The following is an 18,666-nucleotide window of genomic DNA, read 5'->3' on the forward strand; positions in this document are numbered from 1 at the left end:
TTTTACAAGGGTACTTCCTCCATTATAGCAGTCACAGATAATTCAATTAAATCCATACATGACAGGTAATACTGATAACATTCTTTCTAATCTGAAGGTATAGGCTCAGTCTAATTCTAGCTTCACTATAAGGAAATCCATTAAGGAAATTTTAGAATTTTATTATTCTTATATGGTCTTTTGGTCTGTAAATTCTCCAAGAGAAAGGTGTACTATGAACCAGGAATTATTTAAAAATTTTTTAAACATTTATTTATTATTGAGAGACAGAGAGAGAGCATGAGCATGGGAGGGGCAGAGAGAGAGGGAGACACAGAATCTGAAGGAGGCTCCAGGCTCTGAGTTGTCAGCACAGAGCCTGATGTGGAGCTCAAACTCACAAACCAAGCAAGATCATGACCTGAGCCAAAGTCAGACGTTCAACCAACTGAGCCACCCAGGTGCCCCTGAACCAGTAATTATTTAAAACTATTAAGTAAGTCTCTGATTTAGACCTTTAACAGAAAATTATCCTGACGGAGATGCAGACTGAGGATAAAGAAGTAGTATAATAAATTATATCCCTTGAATAAATAACAATTGATATGTGATTAAATTAGGTCTTTAAGGCAAATACTTTCTATGATCCTTAACAGAAGCTTCTCTTTGATATAGAAATAATTGAATGCCAATGGGATTTTACTTCTTTCTTAGTGCTATTTTTGTTTTATTTCTGGATAGTAATATACTATAGTGAGACATGTATGGAATCTGAGAAACTCAACAGATGAACACAGGGGAAGGGAAGGTGCAATAAGATAAAAACAGTGAGGGAGGCAAACCGTAAGAGACTCTTAAACACAGAGAACAAACTGAGGGTTGCTGGAGGGGCGGTTGGTGGGGGGATGGGTTAAATGGGTGATGGCCATTAAGAAGGGCACTTTTTGGGATGTAAGAGATGAATCACTGGGTTCTACTCCTGAAGCCAAGACTACATTGTAGGTTAACTAACTTGAATTAAAAAAGTGCCCCCCCCCCGCAAAAAAAAGCCCCCAAAACCAAAAAACTAAACCAAAACAAAAATATACTACAGTGAGAGCAAGGAAGTGGTAAGTACCCTGGGAAGTATACTATGGGGAGGTGGGTATACATTACTAAACATCTACAGTGTGTCTGGTACTTTCGCATGTTGTAAGAACCCCATGGGGTGAGTGTTATGGTCCCCGCTGGTTCATAAGATTGCTAAACCTCAGGAAAATTAAAGAGCTTGCCTTGAGGTATATATCTGACTAATAAAAGTAGATTTTAAAGTCCATATAAAAATACAGCATGCCTAGTTCTCTAAGTAATCATAATCACATCATCTTGCAGTTGTGATTTTTACTGACTGCTGCCCCCTCCAAGAGACATCTTGAAAACAGATCTATATTGGATACAACTCTAGAAAGGACACGCAGACATACATGAAAATATTTAATTTTAGTAAAACATAGAAAGGCTCACCCAGATGTATAAAAAATAAATTTGTGCAGCCATCTGTAGAAATTTATTATCAAGGTGGATTAGCCTTGCTCAATAATATGGTAAAGCTAAAACTCATCATCACTGAAAACTACTTAAATTAGTAATCATGATGCAGACTACTGGAAGTCAAAACACTTGAAATGGAAGAGATGTAGGATTACTTTAGCACACAATACATGCAGTTTTGCATGCAAGACAGAAGGCAGCGTAGTTTGTGTGTTCTGGAATCGATCTGGATTCATAACTTGGTTATACCCATTATTGGCAGTACAAGGGAAGACATTTAGGAATGTTTCTCTAGCCCTCAGTTTATTCATCTGCAAAATGAGGAAAATAAAAAGTACCAAATTTACAGGGTTAAGATTTAAATAACATAAAGGCCTGACTGGCACAAAGTTGGTGCACAGCAAATAAATGGTGGCTGTTACTACTATAGTTCTCTAATTGATCTGGGCATAAGTCTGATGTGCCCAAAAACATCAGGGGGCTGGGCCTTCTTAGGATTGTCAATGTTTCCTAGCCAAAGACCACCAGGAACATACCCATGGTGGGATGCAATGGGCTTAACATTCATTGCAATAAAGCACAGTGCTCACTATGGGGGACTGTGGGTCTCTCTGAGAGGGTTTGAGAGAGAGCTTATAGATTTGGGGGCAGGCTCCAAGGAAGGAGGGGTTCACTCTAGATTGGCTACTGTCAGAAAGCAGAGGCAATTCTACAGGGAAGGCAGACTAGAGTGAGGATAAAGCTGCAGCTGGTAAAGTAGTCACTCACATCAGCTAGAAGGCAATGTTTGGTATTTTGTGTGTGCCACAGCGACCTTGGTTTTGTCTGTGCTGAGACAACATTATATGTTCTTGTTTTGCCTCATCTTATCATGGTCTCAGCATAACATTGTCTACTGGTGTTCTGAGAAATTATTATGTCCAGATTCTATAGCAGTACTTGAGGCCTCAGTGTCAGATCAGTCCCTAGACATCCTGGGGCTGCTGTTTTCCTTCTCAGTATGTTTTCAAAGTATCTAAGATGCCAGATCCATTATACGTGCTTAATAAGTTTCCTGATTTAATACAAACCTGAATTAATTTAAAAGTAAGTTGTAAGGATGCAATATTTTACACAAATACTCACAACTACCTTTAATTCAGAAGCTTGCTTCATTCACTGTTCCACTCAAGAGAAATGGCAGTATGAAAACAACCAATTTAATTTTAATTTACGGATGTAAAGTCTAAGTGATTTTAAGTTGTTGTTTTTTTGTTTTTTTTGAGGGAACAAATGAGCGAAGGGCAGACAGAGAAAAGAGAGAGGGAGAGGAAGGGAGGGAGGGAGGGAGGAGAGTGGGAGGGAGAGAGAGAGAGGGAGAGAAAGAGAGAAGTGGGGCTGGTGCTCATCCGATGCAGGGCTCGTGCTTACCTGAAGCAGGGCTTACCCGAAGCAGGGCTTGAGCTCACCTGATGTAGGACTCAAATTCACAAACCATGAGATCATAACCTGAGCTGAAGTCAGATGACTGGGACACCCAGATGCTCTAAGGTCAGTCTTGAATCAAGCTCCAAAGTATAAACTCTACTCACTTTACTTTTCTGTATAAGATGTAATCTTAAATTTTATTAATTTAATAAGTTTTCTCTCTTCCTCTGATGACTATACGGGGTGGGCAAATTCTTTTCTTCATGTTCTTTATCAATTTCCATGGCTAAAACCAACCAACCAACAACCAACCAACGAACCAACCAACCAAAACCTCCCATGTATGTTTTATCACTGTGTAGCCAGACTTTAAAAAAAAGTATACCTTCAATTCTGAAAATCCAGATTGTGCATACTTTTCTTTTCATATAATGAATGTTATTTTCATGAGTAATTAAAAACATTTAATGGTCATTTGCCATTAAACATTTCAGGGGAAGATGTTTAGGATTTTCTAATCATTAGGATTATTATTTGCCATCCTCATCCCAAACTGACATTTTAAGTTTATAACACTTAAAAAATTTTGAAAGAGTTGATCAATATTAAAAACTGGCTGTACGATGGCTACATATCATCTGTCTTAGAACAGGTTGCACTGCCACCCCAAATTCCCCCTCACTCGAAATCTATAGCGGTCTGTGACAATTCAGGCAAATGACTATCAAACAACCATAGTGTGTCTCAGTTCCAGGGTTTTCCTACTGAAGGTCTTGTAAATGAAAAGGGTAACAATCATAATCTCAAGAAATATAAAACTTAAGAGGAAATAAGGAAGGCTTGCTGTTGGTGAGGTCAGTCCTGAATTACAGCCAATGCCATTACTGTTGAGCACAGAGAAAAGCACTTGCACGAGCAGATGCTCCTGAATTGCCTTAGAGCAGGCTTCTCATTCCCAGTTGAAGGGAGAACACTTGGCTATAATTTCTCATAACTGGAATATCAATGGCAATAGTAAACAGAGTTTAAAAGGCTGAGCTCATCAAGCCTCTGAGGAATCAAAGCAAATACCAGAGGCTGAACTATCTGTTACTAAATGCCCTCATTAATACTTGACGTATTTGAGGGGGAGAAAGTGGGAAATTTCATCCAAAAGTTCTGGAGTTTCATAAAAGCAGATATACAGAAAAAGTCATAAAATAAAATAAAATAAAATAAAATAAGATAAAATAAAATAAAGTAAAATAAGATGACTGTATTCATTTACAATACCTTCAGATTTAGGGTCACTTACTATCATATATAATAAGTTAACACATATGTTTAATGTATGTGTGTGTGTATAGGCATTGTGAGAAATAAAAATATTTCCAGATATAAATAAAGATCCAGATCAAGGATCTTTATCATTTAAATATCTCAAGTGGTTTGTGTTAGTTAAGTTGATGGCTATAAAGGGCTTTCAAATTTTTATTAATGACTACAAAGATTCTCTAAAATTTAAAAGATTTATAAAAAATGAAGTAATAATAAAACACCTTTCTGGAATGAAAGGTACCAGTACATTTTACCATAGGTTAAATCACTTTGTTTATAATATATAATCCTGTAATTTTACATAAATATGGACTATAACGTGATATTTTTATGACTTCAGATATATGGCATACTCATAAAATTTATTTGAACACAACTGAAAACAAATCAACAAATACCTCGTAGTTCTCATTCATTTTAAAAATATATAAATTACATATGTCAAGTCTATTGATCTGAATAACAGAAAAAACAATGGCTGAGCTGCCACTTATATACTTGTTGATTAAAAGTCTGTACTAGTCACTAATGGTTTAAATTATAGCACTGTCTGGATCATTTTGAAAGAAAGTGATAAAAAGGTAAGAGGAGTTTAGAAGAGCATCCAGAAATGTAAGATGGAAGAAAATCTTAGCAAGTGTGATAGAAGCCTTTCTAGAATTTACCCATGTGCTTAGTAAACAGTCTTAAGCATATTTCACAAAAATAAAAATCCAGTGGATATTACAAAAATGAAAGATGTTAGAGTCATCTAGGTATGTTAGTGCCTTATGTGATGCTACAGGAGTGACATTTTGTTGCGGAAATATTTACTAGTAAGTATTAGTAATTATAGTAAAATAATTAGTAAAAAAAATCTTTTTGACCTTATTGCTAAAAAGGAGTCACTATGATTCACTTTAGAGACAGGGATAATGACAAAGTGTTGTATTACACAGTTGATACTTCCTTATTAAATCATATATAAAAACCATATAATATACATGGAGCACTATTGAATTAATCAACTTAGTTTGATAAATTATCCTTCAAGTTAACCTAATAATGGCATCTATACTTTTTTCTCCTAAGTATTTAAATTCAAGTGCCAATGAACTTTTCTACCACAATTTTAGGTGAACTCATAAAATTACTTTTGCACTGTATATATATTATAGTTAATTCTTAACTTCTGCCCATTATTCTCCTTCAAAGACAGAGAATTCAAATGTCAAGTCTTACCTGACCAGGTTCTGTTCCAGTAACAGTCAAGTCTTGGATGGACCTACGTCTTGGCTGTCCGTTGCCTTTTAAAAGATTAAAAAAAAAAAACAGAATACTGAGATCTATTCAAACAGATAACAAGGTTGCTACTGCTATGTAGGAAGTTGGAATTTGTTGCTCCTTGGATCTACACAAAATGTTTGTGGGAAAAATAATTAAGTGAGTTTATTGCTTAAAAAAAAAAAAAAAAAAGAGAGAGAGAAGAGAATGATGTAAGGAAAGGAAGAGAAACAGCTGTAGAGTTTTAACTCAAAAATTGCTGGTCTACAATAAAGTAGGTTCTAATACAATAACCACTCCTACCACACGAATAGCTGCTGAACTCTCTTGCACCATCTTCTGTCATGTATTTAAATAGATAAATGCTTGTGGGCCAGGGCTGATGATGGCATCTATTTCAAGGGTCTTACGTTACAGTTTCTACAGCAAGACAGCTAGCCAGCAGGTTGTATGATGTGACTGACTTTAACCAACAGCAGTACCTTGTTCATTCAAGGCCAAAAAAGATGCTTAGGCTTAAATTTATTACAGACTCACACTTACTTAATCCCATTAGTCTTTGTCAGAACCTAGCAATTTATTAGTGGAGAACAACTCTTAATTTCCTACTGAAAATCAATGACTCTCATTCCATTCTCAAATATACAGCTTGTTGAAAGTTGTATATTGGGCTATTGTGTTAATCTTGCTTTAGGAACTTCCATGCAAATAATAATTTAATCTAAAAATCAGCTTATGAAAAAATTCTACAAATGTAAGTTTTTAGCAAAATAGAATGAATTAAGCAATAGCTTCACTCAGCACTTTTATTTGGGAATAGGGCTGTTTATATGGTATATCCAAGGTGAGAGATCAGCTGTCTAAAAGGAAACACCAAAATATTGTAACAGCTGACACAATACTCAAAATTCTTTTGACTCTGAAAGCTATATTATATAATTTCTTAGCGAGGAGGCAGCACTCAGAACATGCACTCTAACAGTTCTGGCCTGATTAGCAGACAGAATTTGTTCTTATAATTTTATATTTCTCTAATCCTAAATTTCTTATTTTAAACCAATCAGCAATATAATTTAGCATCTTAATCCATACGACTCCATTATTATTTTGCATGTAAACTAAAAGGACCTTACAAAAGAATAATGTTTAATGCAGTAATATATGCAGTAAGCATAAAAACTCAAGTTTACAGCCAACTCAAATTTATAAGGACATCATCACTTTTTTTTTTCATTTTAAGCTATGTTTTAGAATTCTTTGCATAATTTTAGCTCAAATTTACTCCAAATTCCATTTTATTCCAAGTTCCAACTTTTGAATATGAATTAAAATAACAAAAAAATAGCACTTTTATTGAATCAGGCACACTAATATACTTTTGTGATAATTTTTAACTACCCCCTTTTCCCGGGGACAAAAAGATCCCACCACCATGAGTAATAAGCAATTTTAGGCACATTTCATTCAACACAATCATTCTAAAATTAGCCTAGATGAGACAGGCTTGTAAAAGTGTCTGGAATTCTCTTTTCAGATTAGCAACATTTGTGAATCTCAGGAACCACCCAGCACATGTGTCTAAAAATCATTACATCACCACTACAATAACACCAAAAACAAAATCAAATCTAGGTGGGGATAGAAGGGGAATAAAAACTTTTAAGGAAGTAGGGTAAATAAGAGGTGACACAGTTAACAAATGCCATAAAATGAGAAATCTTCAAGCTAAAACATGAGTCAAAGCAAGCAATATTAGGCAATGCATTTTAATTAGCATAACCATGGCAGAAACCATCTGGCAAATAGTTTAGACAAAGCAAAAAAGGACTGCAATCAACAAATACTTGTTGCTCCAATATTGTTTTTAAGTTTTAGAAATATGAATGTAAAAAAATAAAACTATTATTGCAAATGAACACTGGGTGTGTTCTTAGTAAATTTAACTTAATGCTGAATTTTCTTTGCAACTAAATACTAATTTAGAAACTCTCTTATTTTACATTTTTTTTAATGGTTCTTTGAAATGTACATACCTATATTACACATGGTAGTATAAATGAAAAAAAAGTAGAATCGAGGGCCAATATGATGTCAACAGATGCCTGATCAAGGAATCTGAATCCTGCCAATGATGTCCTGAGTATTCATTGTGTAATAAGTTCCGGAACTTTCATGACTTATGATAGAGAACAAGTGATATTTTTTTAGAACAACTTTTCTAAGTAACAGCAGCAAAACAAAACAGCTACATCCCTAGCCCGTCATAAGACCTACATTCCCTCCCCCCCCCCACCCAAAAAAGAAAGGGCAGTTGAAATAGCTTATAGGTCAATTCAGTTGTTTTTACAATAATGTCACAAAAACAGAATCAGTCTCTTCAAAAAGCTGCTCATTTATAAGTACAACTTATTTCCTAAACTGGTATTTGAACAGAGTCCTTCCCAGACAGCCACTTCTGTGGTTTTTCTTAATGGTTTAAGTAAGTTCAATGTTTTCCTTATCTTAACTACTCTTATTTTTCTATCTCCCAAACTTCCTGAGACCCTTTTCATGTAAAAATCAACACTACATTTTCCTGGAGACATCTCTTAACCAAATGTTGGAAAATTTGAGATTCATAAGTTTTGAATATTGAAAATTGTGGGACACTGTTCTCTTGATGTGTAAAATACATAAGATTTTAAAAAATTGTATAGCACTACACTGCATTATATCACTGCTTCATGGTAAACTGAATATGTAATTTAAAAACATATGTTCTCATTTAGGCTGCCACAAATTTCATTTTCTTTTACTTATTTCTACAAATTCTGGCTTATTCCTTAGAAGGAACGCCCTTCAGGGTGGGTTTTTCCTCCTATCAAAGGAAAGTATTATTGATGAGTTTTGCTTTCTGATAAACCACCGTTATTAGGTTAGAGATCAACTTTTTGTATTACAAAAAGTGATCTTGATACAATATAAAGAGACTACCTAAACATTCTCTTTAGGGTTGGTTACATGAACTTTCCTATTTAATTAGGCACAAATACAGAATTTCATTGAAGGTGAGGTGGCTACACATGGAGAAGCAGGTATATTTCAGCATAGCTGTCCCTGGGCCTCAGAATCCCTAATTCAAAGGTTTACAGCTGTAAATGACACCATGTGTCCAAGGTAGGTAGGAACTTGAAAGATTTAGAAAAGTTTACTTCTTTTTATCTCACTGTTTCTACACATTAGCACTACACTATTCAGGGGGAAAAACTACACCAATAATTTATGTACTACAGTTAAAGGATTTAAAAAAAAATTTTTTTTAACGTTTATTTATTTTTGAGACTGAGAGAGACAGAGCATGAACGGGGGAGGGTCAGAGAGAGAGGGAGACACAGAATCTGAAACAGGCTCCAGGCTCTGAGCTGTCAGCACAGAGCCCGACGCGGGGCTCGAACTCACGGAGTGTGAGATCATGACCTGAGCCGAAGTCGGACACTTAATCGACTGAGCCACCCAGGCACCCCTAAAGGATGTTTATAAACATTAGTACCTACTGATTCTTGAACCAAATACAGTATTAGAAAGGTTATATTCTTAACCTGATGGGAGAAAGCAAGATAGTACCTAAGGGTCCTTGAACAGTATCAGCCTCCAGCTGTCCAGCATTCTACAAAACCCTTACTGCACCCTGCCTCATTTGTTTGCCAATTACCTAAGATATTTGAAACTTCTAAAAGAAAAAAAACCTTTACACTAGTATTAGAAACTCAACTACCCATTTATGTTTGTTAAATATATTTGGGCTTTTCCATACTCCTCTTATGCTACTTAACTACTCATCATATTCTTGAAAAGCAACCAATAGAGGACTAAATGTGTCTGATTGAAGTTAAAAGTGAATATTCATTAAATTTTTGATATCTGAATGCAGCTGAAATCATAAGGACACCTAAAATTTCACTTTTAAAAAATTAAAAAATAAGTTTAATGTTTATCTTTGAGAGAGAGAGAGAGAGAGAGAGAGAGAGAAACAGTGCAAGTGGGGGAGGGGCAGAGAGGGACAGAATCTGAAGCAGGCTGAGAGCTGAGAGCTCAGAGCCAGATGCAGAGCTCGAACTCACAAACCATGAGATCATGACCTGAGCCGAAGTTGAATGCTTAACCGACTGAGCCACGCAGGTGCACCCCCTCTTTTATTAGTGTTTATTTTTGAGAGACAGAGACAGAGAGAGAGAGACAGAGAGAGAGAGAAGAGAGTGAGAGAGTGCGCGTGTAAGCTGTGAGCTCAGAGCCTGATCTTTCAGCTTTAAGAATAATATTACAAACAAAAAATATCAATTAAGTTCAGGCTCTTCAAGGACCTGGGTAAAAACATTTTATATGATTGACTAAAAGACATTTGTATATTCAATATTCTTTATTATTTAATATATCTTAAAAACAGTATGTAAGAAAATCATCTTTGGTCAAAGCATTCTACGATTCTAAAATGTTACGCCATATTATTTTAGCTTTAAAATACATATACTACTAAAGTACCACTGTTCAAGGTTCTCAAATAGCACATTAAGGCAAATTCTTATTTACAGAATAAATGAGAATTTTCAAGTGTTTAAAATGAAGTCAAGCTGTATAATTTAGTCTGAACTAAGAAATTCAGAAGTACTGAGTAAAACAGCATAAAAACTGTTTATTTGGAAAAATTTACTTTTGTAAGTCTCATATTGGAAACATATATCATTTCAGGGTAGCAATTAATCTGGTATAAACTATGTATAAGGAATTTCATATTAGAAAGGAAGTGCAGAAGACTAATGTTTCAATTAAATCTTTTACAGGTGGATATATATGTATGGATTTGTTAGTACCTTTTTCAGTGGCTTTCAAAATGCATTATCACAGGTGATTTCCTGAAGTGCTCTAACTACTCACACAAGGACTCCAGAATAGTTCATTTTTTTTGATTACCAAAGCTAGAGCCACAAACAAAATTTGCGTAACTATCAGAGTCTCCTACTCCATGCTTTATTTTTTTTTTTAATTTTTTAAAATGTTTATTCATTTTTTGATAGAGACACAGAGCACATGGGGAAAGGGCAGAGAGAAGGGGAGACACAGAATCTGAAGCAGGCTCTAGGCCAGGAAGAGGTATAGAAAATTGTGTAGCCTGATCCATAGGAACTCGTGAGGTATTAAAGGTCCATTTCTGCATGACCTGAGTGACTACTAAATTAATAAATGCTAGCCATAGGTTGCTCGCTCCTCCTCATTTGAATGATGGCAAGTATAAAATAGTGCTGAAGAGCAAGCAAACAACATGATTTGAATTTGTTTACCTGTGACTAGTTTAGGGGTTTTAGTCACTCTAAAGATGTATTTAAAAAAAAATTCTTTAGAGTAACAGTGTGTATTTTACAATTTTAAAAACTTGGTAACTTTTAAAAAAATTCAAGAAGCAATATACACTTTAAAAAGATAGATTTGTATATTGCCAATAAGTACACATAAAAATTTTTGTGATGCTTAGATGAACACTCTTACTAAAAGAGGCAGTTCAGGAATGCCTAGATAGCTCAGTCAGTTAAGCCCTCGACTCTTGATTTTGGCTTGGGTCATGATCTCATGTTTTGTGGGATCCAGCACGGAGCCTGCTTAGGATCCTCCCTCTCTCTCCCTCTCTCTCTGCTCCTCCCTGCTCATGTACTTTCTCTTGTTCTTTCTCTCTCTCAAAATTATAAACTTAAAAAAAAAAATCAGAATTAGAAAAAGAAAAAGAGGCAGTTTATTCCAAGAAGTACATCAGACTCAGTATACTGCACTTGGCCAAAGGAAAGTTATTATTCAAACTACTTATTCCTAACAGATAAGATAAAAACAAATCTATATTAAAAAAAAATGCTTACAACTGGGATCCAGTGCTAATGAATACCAGATTGGGTATATCAAGAGGCACTGTAATACCCCACAGAACTTGTGGGAAACTGACTTCGAGGAAAAAAAAAAATTCTAGAAGGTACTAAGAAATTTTGGGAATTAAGTAATGCCCTCCTTTATAGTTAAAATGACCATGTAAGACGTTTGAAATATTCCCAAAGCATGGGTTATATTTTCATATTTAATTCAATTTAAAAATAAACCTAAGAACACACTAATGTTTCGCTTTTATGTCCAACTGTAGTAATTCCAGTGCTTATATTCTTTCATTAAAGAAAGCGAAGCTGATTAAGTTAATATTTGGATATCTGGGGGGGGGCGGGGGGAGGAATCAACAAGAATATTTAATAAAATGTATTAATGAATACCATTTCTATTTGAACAGCATTATTGCTCTGACAAATTGAGAGCAGAATTAAAGTTTCCTGACTCCATAAGGACTCAGTTACCATAAAAGAGGGTCTGCTGGCCAAAGAGCTCTCTTTAATGTGAACACTAAAGAGGAGCAAGGCAGAATTGCTCTATCTTCTCTGACTCAAACAAAAGAGGAGAAAATTGATGTGATTTGGTGTCAGATCTAAGTTGGGACCCTAGCTATGTGTTTCTGGGAAAACCACATAAAACCCATTTGATCGAAGTTCCTCATTTGTAAAATGGCTGTAATTTTATCTGGTAATCCAGTTATAAAACAGCTATGGACATCAGTTAAGATGATGTACTTTATTTAAACTACTTTAGAGTCACATAGAGCATCTATGTGAAACCAGTTTCTCAGCCTTGCCACTGTTGACATTTTAGCTGGATAATTCTTGGCTTGTGGAAGATTGGTACATTGTAGGATGTTTAGCAGCATCCTGGGCTCCTGCCTACTATATGCCCCCTGCCACTTGTGACAACCAAAAATGTTTCCAGATGTTGCCAAATATCCTGTAAGGAGCAAATTCATTCTGGTTGAGAACCACTGAGACTATTCTTTCTCTGCATTCTCCCTCATTATTGTGTACAGTACTGGCTACATCATTCGTTATGTGTGTGTGTGTATTTGTTAATGCTTATTCGTTAAGACATGGATTAAGATTATATTGCCATTTACCTAACTTCTCCTGATTCACTCAAACATTAATGATAATCACAGTTTAAATGTTGCCACTTTTTTAGTCAAAATATTACTCCCTTAAACATAGCACCTTTTGGTATGGAGGTAAAATGATTGCAAGTTCTGCAAGCAGGCCATGACTCAATAAGTAAAATTACTATGTGAGAAGTGGGTTAACTCCTCTCTGAACAGCAATAGTGGTATTATAAAATAAATCACTTTGAAAAAATAAACATTAATTACTCTAATATAGTCTTATACAGACTAAATGCCAGGATCCTAAGAATTGTGTAATTTCTGTATTATACATATTTATAATTTATACAGATTTTATATGTATCCTAGTTCCTAGCCATGGGAGGTCAATAATAGTTTGTTCAGTTAATAGGCACATATTTATTAAACGCAATGTGTGAGGCACCGTGCCAGATAACTCTGATACAATCAATAATAAGTAACAAAGGCATGGTGTCTATTCTGTTTTCATTTTACTATGGGAGAAAAAGACCTCTAGATATTCAACTACAATGCTATGCTAGAAATACAATCACAAGCAATACACACTGCTGAAGAATTCACCAAAATCACATCCATGAATGTGTGTAGGGAAAACTGTGTTTCTTTTTGGGAAGAGGTGGAGGAAAACCTAAAGCAGAGGAATAAATAAAAGATATATATTATTTTAAGTTTATATATTTATTCTGGGGGGGGGGGAACAAGGGCATGTACACATGAGGTGGGGAGGGGCAAAGAGAGAAGGAGAGAGAATCAGCACAGAGCCTGATGTGCAACTCGATCTCATGAAACCTGCACTGAGATCAAGAGATGGATGCTTCCCTGACTAAGCAACCCAGGTGCCCGAATACAGGATCACTTTGGTGACATACATTAACCGATATATGCCATTTAAATTTCTATCAAAAATGGTGATTTAGATTCATCTATGAAATTATCACCATGAGAAGAAATAAAAGCAATTTACCAATTTTAAGACACTGAAGTACCATGTGTGACTTAGGTATAAAAACATGTAATTTGCAAAAAGATTCTCCTAATAACACATAAGAATCAGAATTGACCACGATTCTTTGTGAAGACACCATGCAAAACAGCAAATCTCATTTAATTTTACTGTTTCTATTTTCTATGTTAAGGCAACATGGTATTTAGCAATTCTCTTTTCTCAACTTCGTATTTCACTTGCTACCAACAGAAAGAGGCTTGGATAGTAAGCCTCAAGAGAGTCCAAAAAGGAGAAACCAAGGAAGGAAAAGAGCCCAGGACATCAAATATTTTTAAATAGTTGTTTCCTCTTTCTGCTGAGAGAAAACAACGTCTTGGTTCAGCTCACGTGCTCACTTAAAAGCAGGGAGGACGATGGTAGAATTCTGGGCTAGCATTCTCCCTTCTGTGAAAAGGTTTACTTTGCCTTCTATTTTACTCTCATTTTTGGAGATTTAAGGTATCCTGTCAAGCCTGCTTCATTGTATATAAATGTATAGTTTTCAATCTGTCTCCCTAGTTACTGTATGCAGGTGTCTATTTTCATGTCCTATAAAGATTGGAGCAAGAAGCATTTTATAAGTACCAGGGATCATTATTCCGGTCCCACAGCTATTAGACCAACTCAGGTGGTCTTTGATACCTGATATGACGATCTCAGGGACATCCAGAATGTTGCCAAATGAAGCAGTTTTACGGTGGCCCCGTTTAGGCTTGGAATAGGCTGCAAAAACATATATATACAGTATACATGCAAACAACCACAAACAGTAACACAGAAAATGATTAACTATAAAAACAGAATAATTTTCAAATAGCTATGTTAATAATACTTCATGCAGAATGGCATGCAGGACTGTCTAACTTTTCATCCATGCTTGGAAAAGGCGTGATTTAGGAGAAAACTATCAATAAAGATGTGTCACATACTGGTTTTAATTAGGAGAAAAAAAAAAAGGACAGAGACAAACAAAGCTGCAGGATAATGAGGAAGCAAAATTTCAGACATGTTCATAGAAACAATCTACCTAAGTGAAATCACTGATAAGCAATGGGGAGCTAGGACGAAAATGGGAAGGGAGAGAGGAGTTAAAAAGAAATAAGCTGCCATATTTTTTTAATTACACAAACACAGGAATATATATTCCAAATAGACGTTTCTTGAAGTGTGCTATAAAGTAAAATTCGGTGATTAAATAGTAATTATTGAATCAAAGAATGAAATGTATATGCTTTTATAAATATAAATATTTACACATACTTCTATTAAACTGAATGTTACACATACTTCTATTAAACTGAATGTTTACTGTAGTTTTCAAAGTTCAAGGTGCATTCCCATTACATGTGAACAGTGTTAGAAGCTGGAGAATTCAAATCTTTCAAAGTAAGACAATTCATTAAAAAAATCTGAATTGTATGAATTCAATGGATGTTCAACAGCATCTATTCTACATTTAGAGAGTGAGATAATCTAAATGTGTGTGGTTGTTTTTTAACTAGTGAAATATTACAGAATTATTATTCTGTAAAGAATAATAATAAATCAGTACCTGACTAGAAAACTGACACTAGCAAAGAAACAAAACTATAATAATGCCACTTATTTTAAGGCCATTATCTTAATAATGCCACTAGCCATCATTACTTAGCTGATCTAACTTGAATGACATCCCTGAAGGGAAAAAGGTTCCCCAAGAGTGAAGGTATGTCACTGTGTGCGCTATTCACCTGACACTACACTGAGAAGCCCTCACTTGACAGAAAAACACTTATGACGCAGGGACCAGGAAGGCTTGTTAGTGGCTAGTGAGCTCCATTCAACTTGATTATTTATGAAGATTCATCCATGTGGCAGAGACTCCGAGTCCCCTTCCAATCTCTGTCTTTCCCATCTTTCTTAGCAACAGAACTCTGACTTTACTCAAGGCAGCAATGTTCCCAGATAAAAGATCACAGATCCTTCTTTCCCGTGCAGCCATCTGTAGCCATCTGACCATATTATGATGGCCAAAGGCATATATGGAAGTTGTTAGGGGGAACTTCTGATAAAGATCTTTGAAAGAGCTTGGGCATATACCCTTTGGCATTCCCCTAATTCTCCTTTCTTGCTGCCCTGACTGTGGACGTGATGACTAGAATTGTAATAGTTATTCAGCAACACAAAGTCTTTGAGGAGACAAGTCACGCAATATGGCTTGTGGCACAGAGACAGAGAAATTCAGCTGCCTAATGATCACGGAGCCTACCTTCAAATTTCTTTATTTAAAAAAAAAAAAAAAATCTTAGGTGTTAAAGACATAGCTATTTTGAATATTCTGCTATATCTAACGGATTCTAATGCTGATACAGTCAGTGATCATAATTAGATGAAGACAAGTACAGTATGACATTCCTCTGGAAAACTTCTTTCTGAAAAAAGCTCCACACAAAATGAGAATATTCCATTTAGAAAAAAAAAAATGAGAAAAATACCTAAAAAACAAAACAAAACAAAAAACACACGAACCTGGTTAGCTAAGTTAAAGAATATATATGCTAATATACATGAAAATACACATGTATACACATATATGGCTTAAAAGACCAGAGGTAAATATATAAAATTGTTAAATGCTTCTCTCTGAGTGGGACAATTATAGAAAATTGTGGGTTTTTTGTTGTTTGTTTACATTTCCACATTTTCCACAAAAGAAATGTATTTACTTTTATAATTAGCTCCCCTCTACTCCTGGAAGAATTGGAAAGAAAACAAATTAAACCAGTATTACGACCCTTGAACAACATGAGTTTCAACTGCATGTATCCAATTACATGTGATTAAAGAAAAGATACAGTATAGTACTATAAATGTATTTCCCTTATAATATTCTTAATAACACTTTCTTTAGCTTATTTTAAGAATACAGTATATAATACATATAACATGCAAAATATGTGTTCAGCAATTGTTTGTATTATTGTAAGGCTTCAGGTCAATGGTAGGTTATTAATGGTTAAGTTCTGGGGTAGTCAAAAGTTACATGTGGATTTTTGACTGCATGGCGGGTTAATGTCCCTAACCTCTACAATGTTCAAGAGTCAACTGTAACTGTTTTTGTGCTGACCAGTACCTCTGTAATTAATCATTTTAAGAAGTGAAAAAATGGAATTCAAATGCTAACTTTTCCAAGACTGAATGAAATTACCGTGATCTTTTATATTACACTTATCTATTTTTGCTACCAGAAGGAGAAGGAGCAGACAGTAAAGCCAAACCACACTTGGGTCTATAGTATATTTTTCTGCTAATTTCAAAACAAAATATTTGCCATTATGTGAAGTTAGCACAAATTCTAGTAGAATCACTCAAAATCCTCTGAAACATACTAGTTTTGGCAAAATTTCAATTTCCCACTTAAATGTTCAGCTCATGTTTGAGTTGAATTACATTTGATAAAAATATAATTTATGATCCAAATAATTTTACAAGTCATACCTGCCTTATTTGGAACTGGAGAAAAACGTAAATTATTGTTAGTAGCTTAGAAAGTCTACTGTAAGCCCATTTCCTGCTTTAAAAAAATTCATAACACAAAAAACCCCTGACATCGCCATAGGTGAAACAACTGAAACTACTCTTTCCACTCCTCTGCAGATTTTTACTTCCTTTTTACCTGTTGTCGCAGCAATCCTGGCTTCTATTTCAGACATGTCAGCACTCATCCTCTTGCCCTCAGAGGTGGGGGGCAAGCTCTCCACGCTGCTCCCACGGGAAGCTCCCAGGCTTAAACGTCCCGATTCACTCTGTTAAAATTACAGGTCAATTTGAATTATTGAAGTTCTTTAAATTTAAAAATCCTGGGCAACCTAGGAGGAGGAAGGTATCAACTGAGATTCTTAGAGATTCTGTGCTGTTCTGAAGGAAAAAGGAGGTTCTAAGGGAGAGCAAGCTACAAACACTGCCTTTAGGAAAGGGCAGTCACTAGAGTTGGAAGTTAAATGCTACGATTATTCTTTAACCTAAATGTATCATGTAAGATGAATAAAATCACTACTTAACATACTTTTAAACCAGTAACAGCAAAAACATAATAAATCTGAACAGTATGAAATGACAGACTGAGGACAAACTCCTTTAACTGAGTAGTAGAACCAAGAAATAATCATCTTACATATTTAACCATTAAAGTTAGGGAACATCACAGGGAGGGAGTTGCGCTGTTGGCAAAGGCAGCCATAATCAGAAGACAAAACAATTTGATCGGTAATAAACAGTAGGAGAATCTCATTTTATGTCTCTATTCTTATCTGCTTCAAGAATAAGACTCAGCACTTGTATAATGGAAGATGCCAAATAATTAATTTTAGTTAGCATAAAGTTATGACTACTAGTAAGGTCATCACACAATTTTACTTTTAGTAACAAAACAAACCTGTTGCTTTGCCTGATTTTTCAACAATTTTGATTCTAAGCGTTTAATAGTATCATTTGTTGCAGGAATTTGCTCCATATTAGTGTCACTTTTATTACTGGTATTTGTAGAAGCGATGTCCATGAATGAGCCTAGGAAAGCAGAAACATTTATGACTACAGGTTGGAATAATACAGATGCTTTATTCAATAATATGTAACGTACATTATTTTCTAAACTAACAAGACATGAATATGAACAAAATAAGACTTTTCAAGTCAATAAAGATATCCAAACAAATCCATTTTAAATGGAATTTTAAGGATAGCACAGAAAGGGAACCAAAATGCTTATTAGTCTTCTAATAGTACAAGGATGACTTTAAGGTTCTTAGCCTGAGCTGGTAAATCAGAGTGGCTATTAATCAAGATGGTGAAGACGATGGGAGAAATAAGTTTGAAGGGACTATCAGAAGTTTAATTTGGAAAACATACGTTTGATTTCCTATCAGGTATCAAGCAAGTAGGTGGATATAGGAGTACAAAGGTCAGGTCTGGGATGGAGCAAAATATCAGCAAATAGATGGTATATAAAACCACGATACTGGATGAGATCATGAAGGAGATGAGTGTAGAGAAATAAGCGAAAGGCTCACTGACTAAGCCCTAGGAATACTGACATGTGTAGGTTAGGAAGATAAAAAAATAACCAGCCTAGGAAACCATCAGAAAAAGTGGCCAGAGATGGAATATGAAATCCAGGCTA

At 35.1% G+C, this 18,666-nt stretch overlaps 1 protein-coding gene across 9 annotated transcripts in view; it reads right to left on the reverse strand.

Moving 5' to 3' along the window:
* MAP3K7 (mitogen-activated protein kinase kinase kinase 7) overlaps positions 1–18,666 on the reverse strand; it is an 89,214-nt gene that overhangs the window by 24,698 nt on the left and 45,850 nt on the right. For 6 of the 9 annotated variants that reach the window (XR_006717411.1, XR_006717408.1, XR_006717410.1 and 3 more), the window contains exons 10-13: positions 17,923–18,053; positions 17,164–17,293; positions 14,151–14,231; positions 5,455–5,519 (exon numbers count right to left, since the gene is read on the reverse strand). Coding sequence is in view for 2 of the 9 variants with exons in the window: in XM_045499046.1 (XP_045355002.1) it covers positions 5,455–5,519; positions 14,151–14,231; positions 17,164–17,293; positions 17,923–18,053 (407 nt within the window). In the remaining 7 variants the exon portion in view is untranslated. The remainder of the gene's footprint in view (positions 1–5,454; positions 5,520–14,150; positions 14,232–17,163; positions 17,294–17,922; positions 18,054–18,666) is intronic. The other 3 variants (XR_006717413.1, XR_006717412.1, XM_045499047.1) reach the window with 1 other exon arrangement.

The sequence above is a fragment of the Leopardus geoffroyi genome, chromosome B2, assembly GCF_018350155.1.
Source record: "Leopardus geoffroyi isolate Oge1 chromosome B2, O.geoffroyi_Oge1_pat1.0, whole genome shotgun sequence".
Lineage (NCBI taxonomy): Eukaryota > Metazoa > Chordata > Mammalia > Carnivora > Felidae > Leopardus > Leopardus geoffroyi.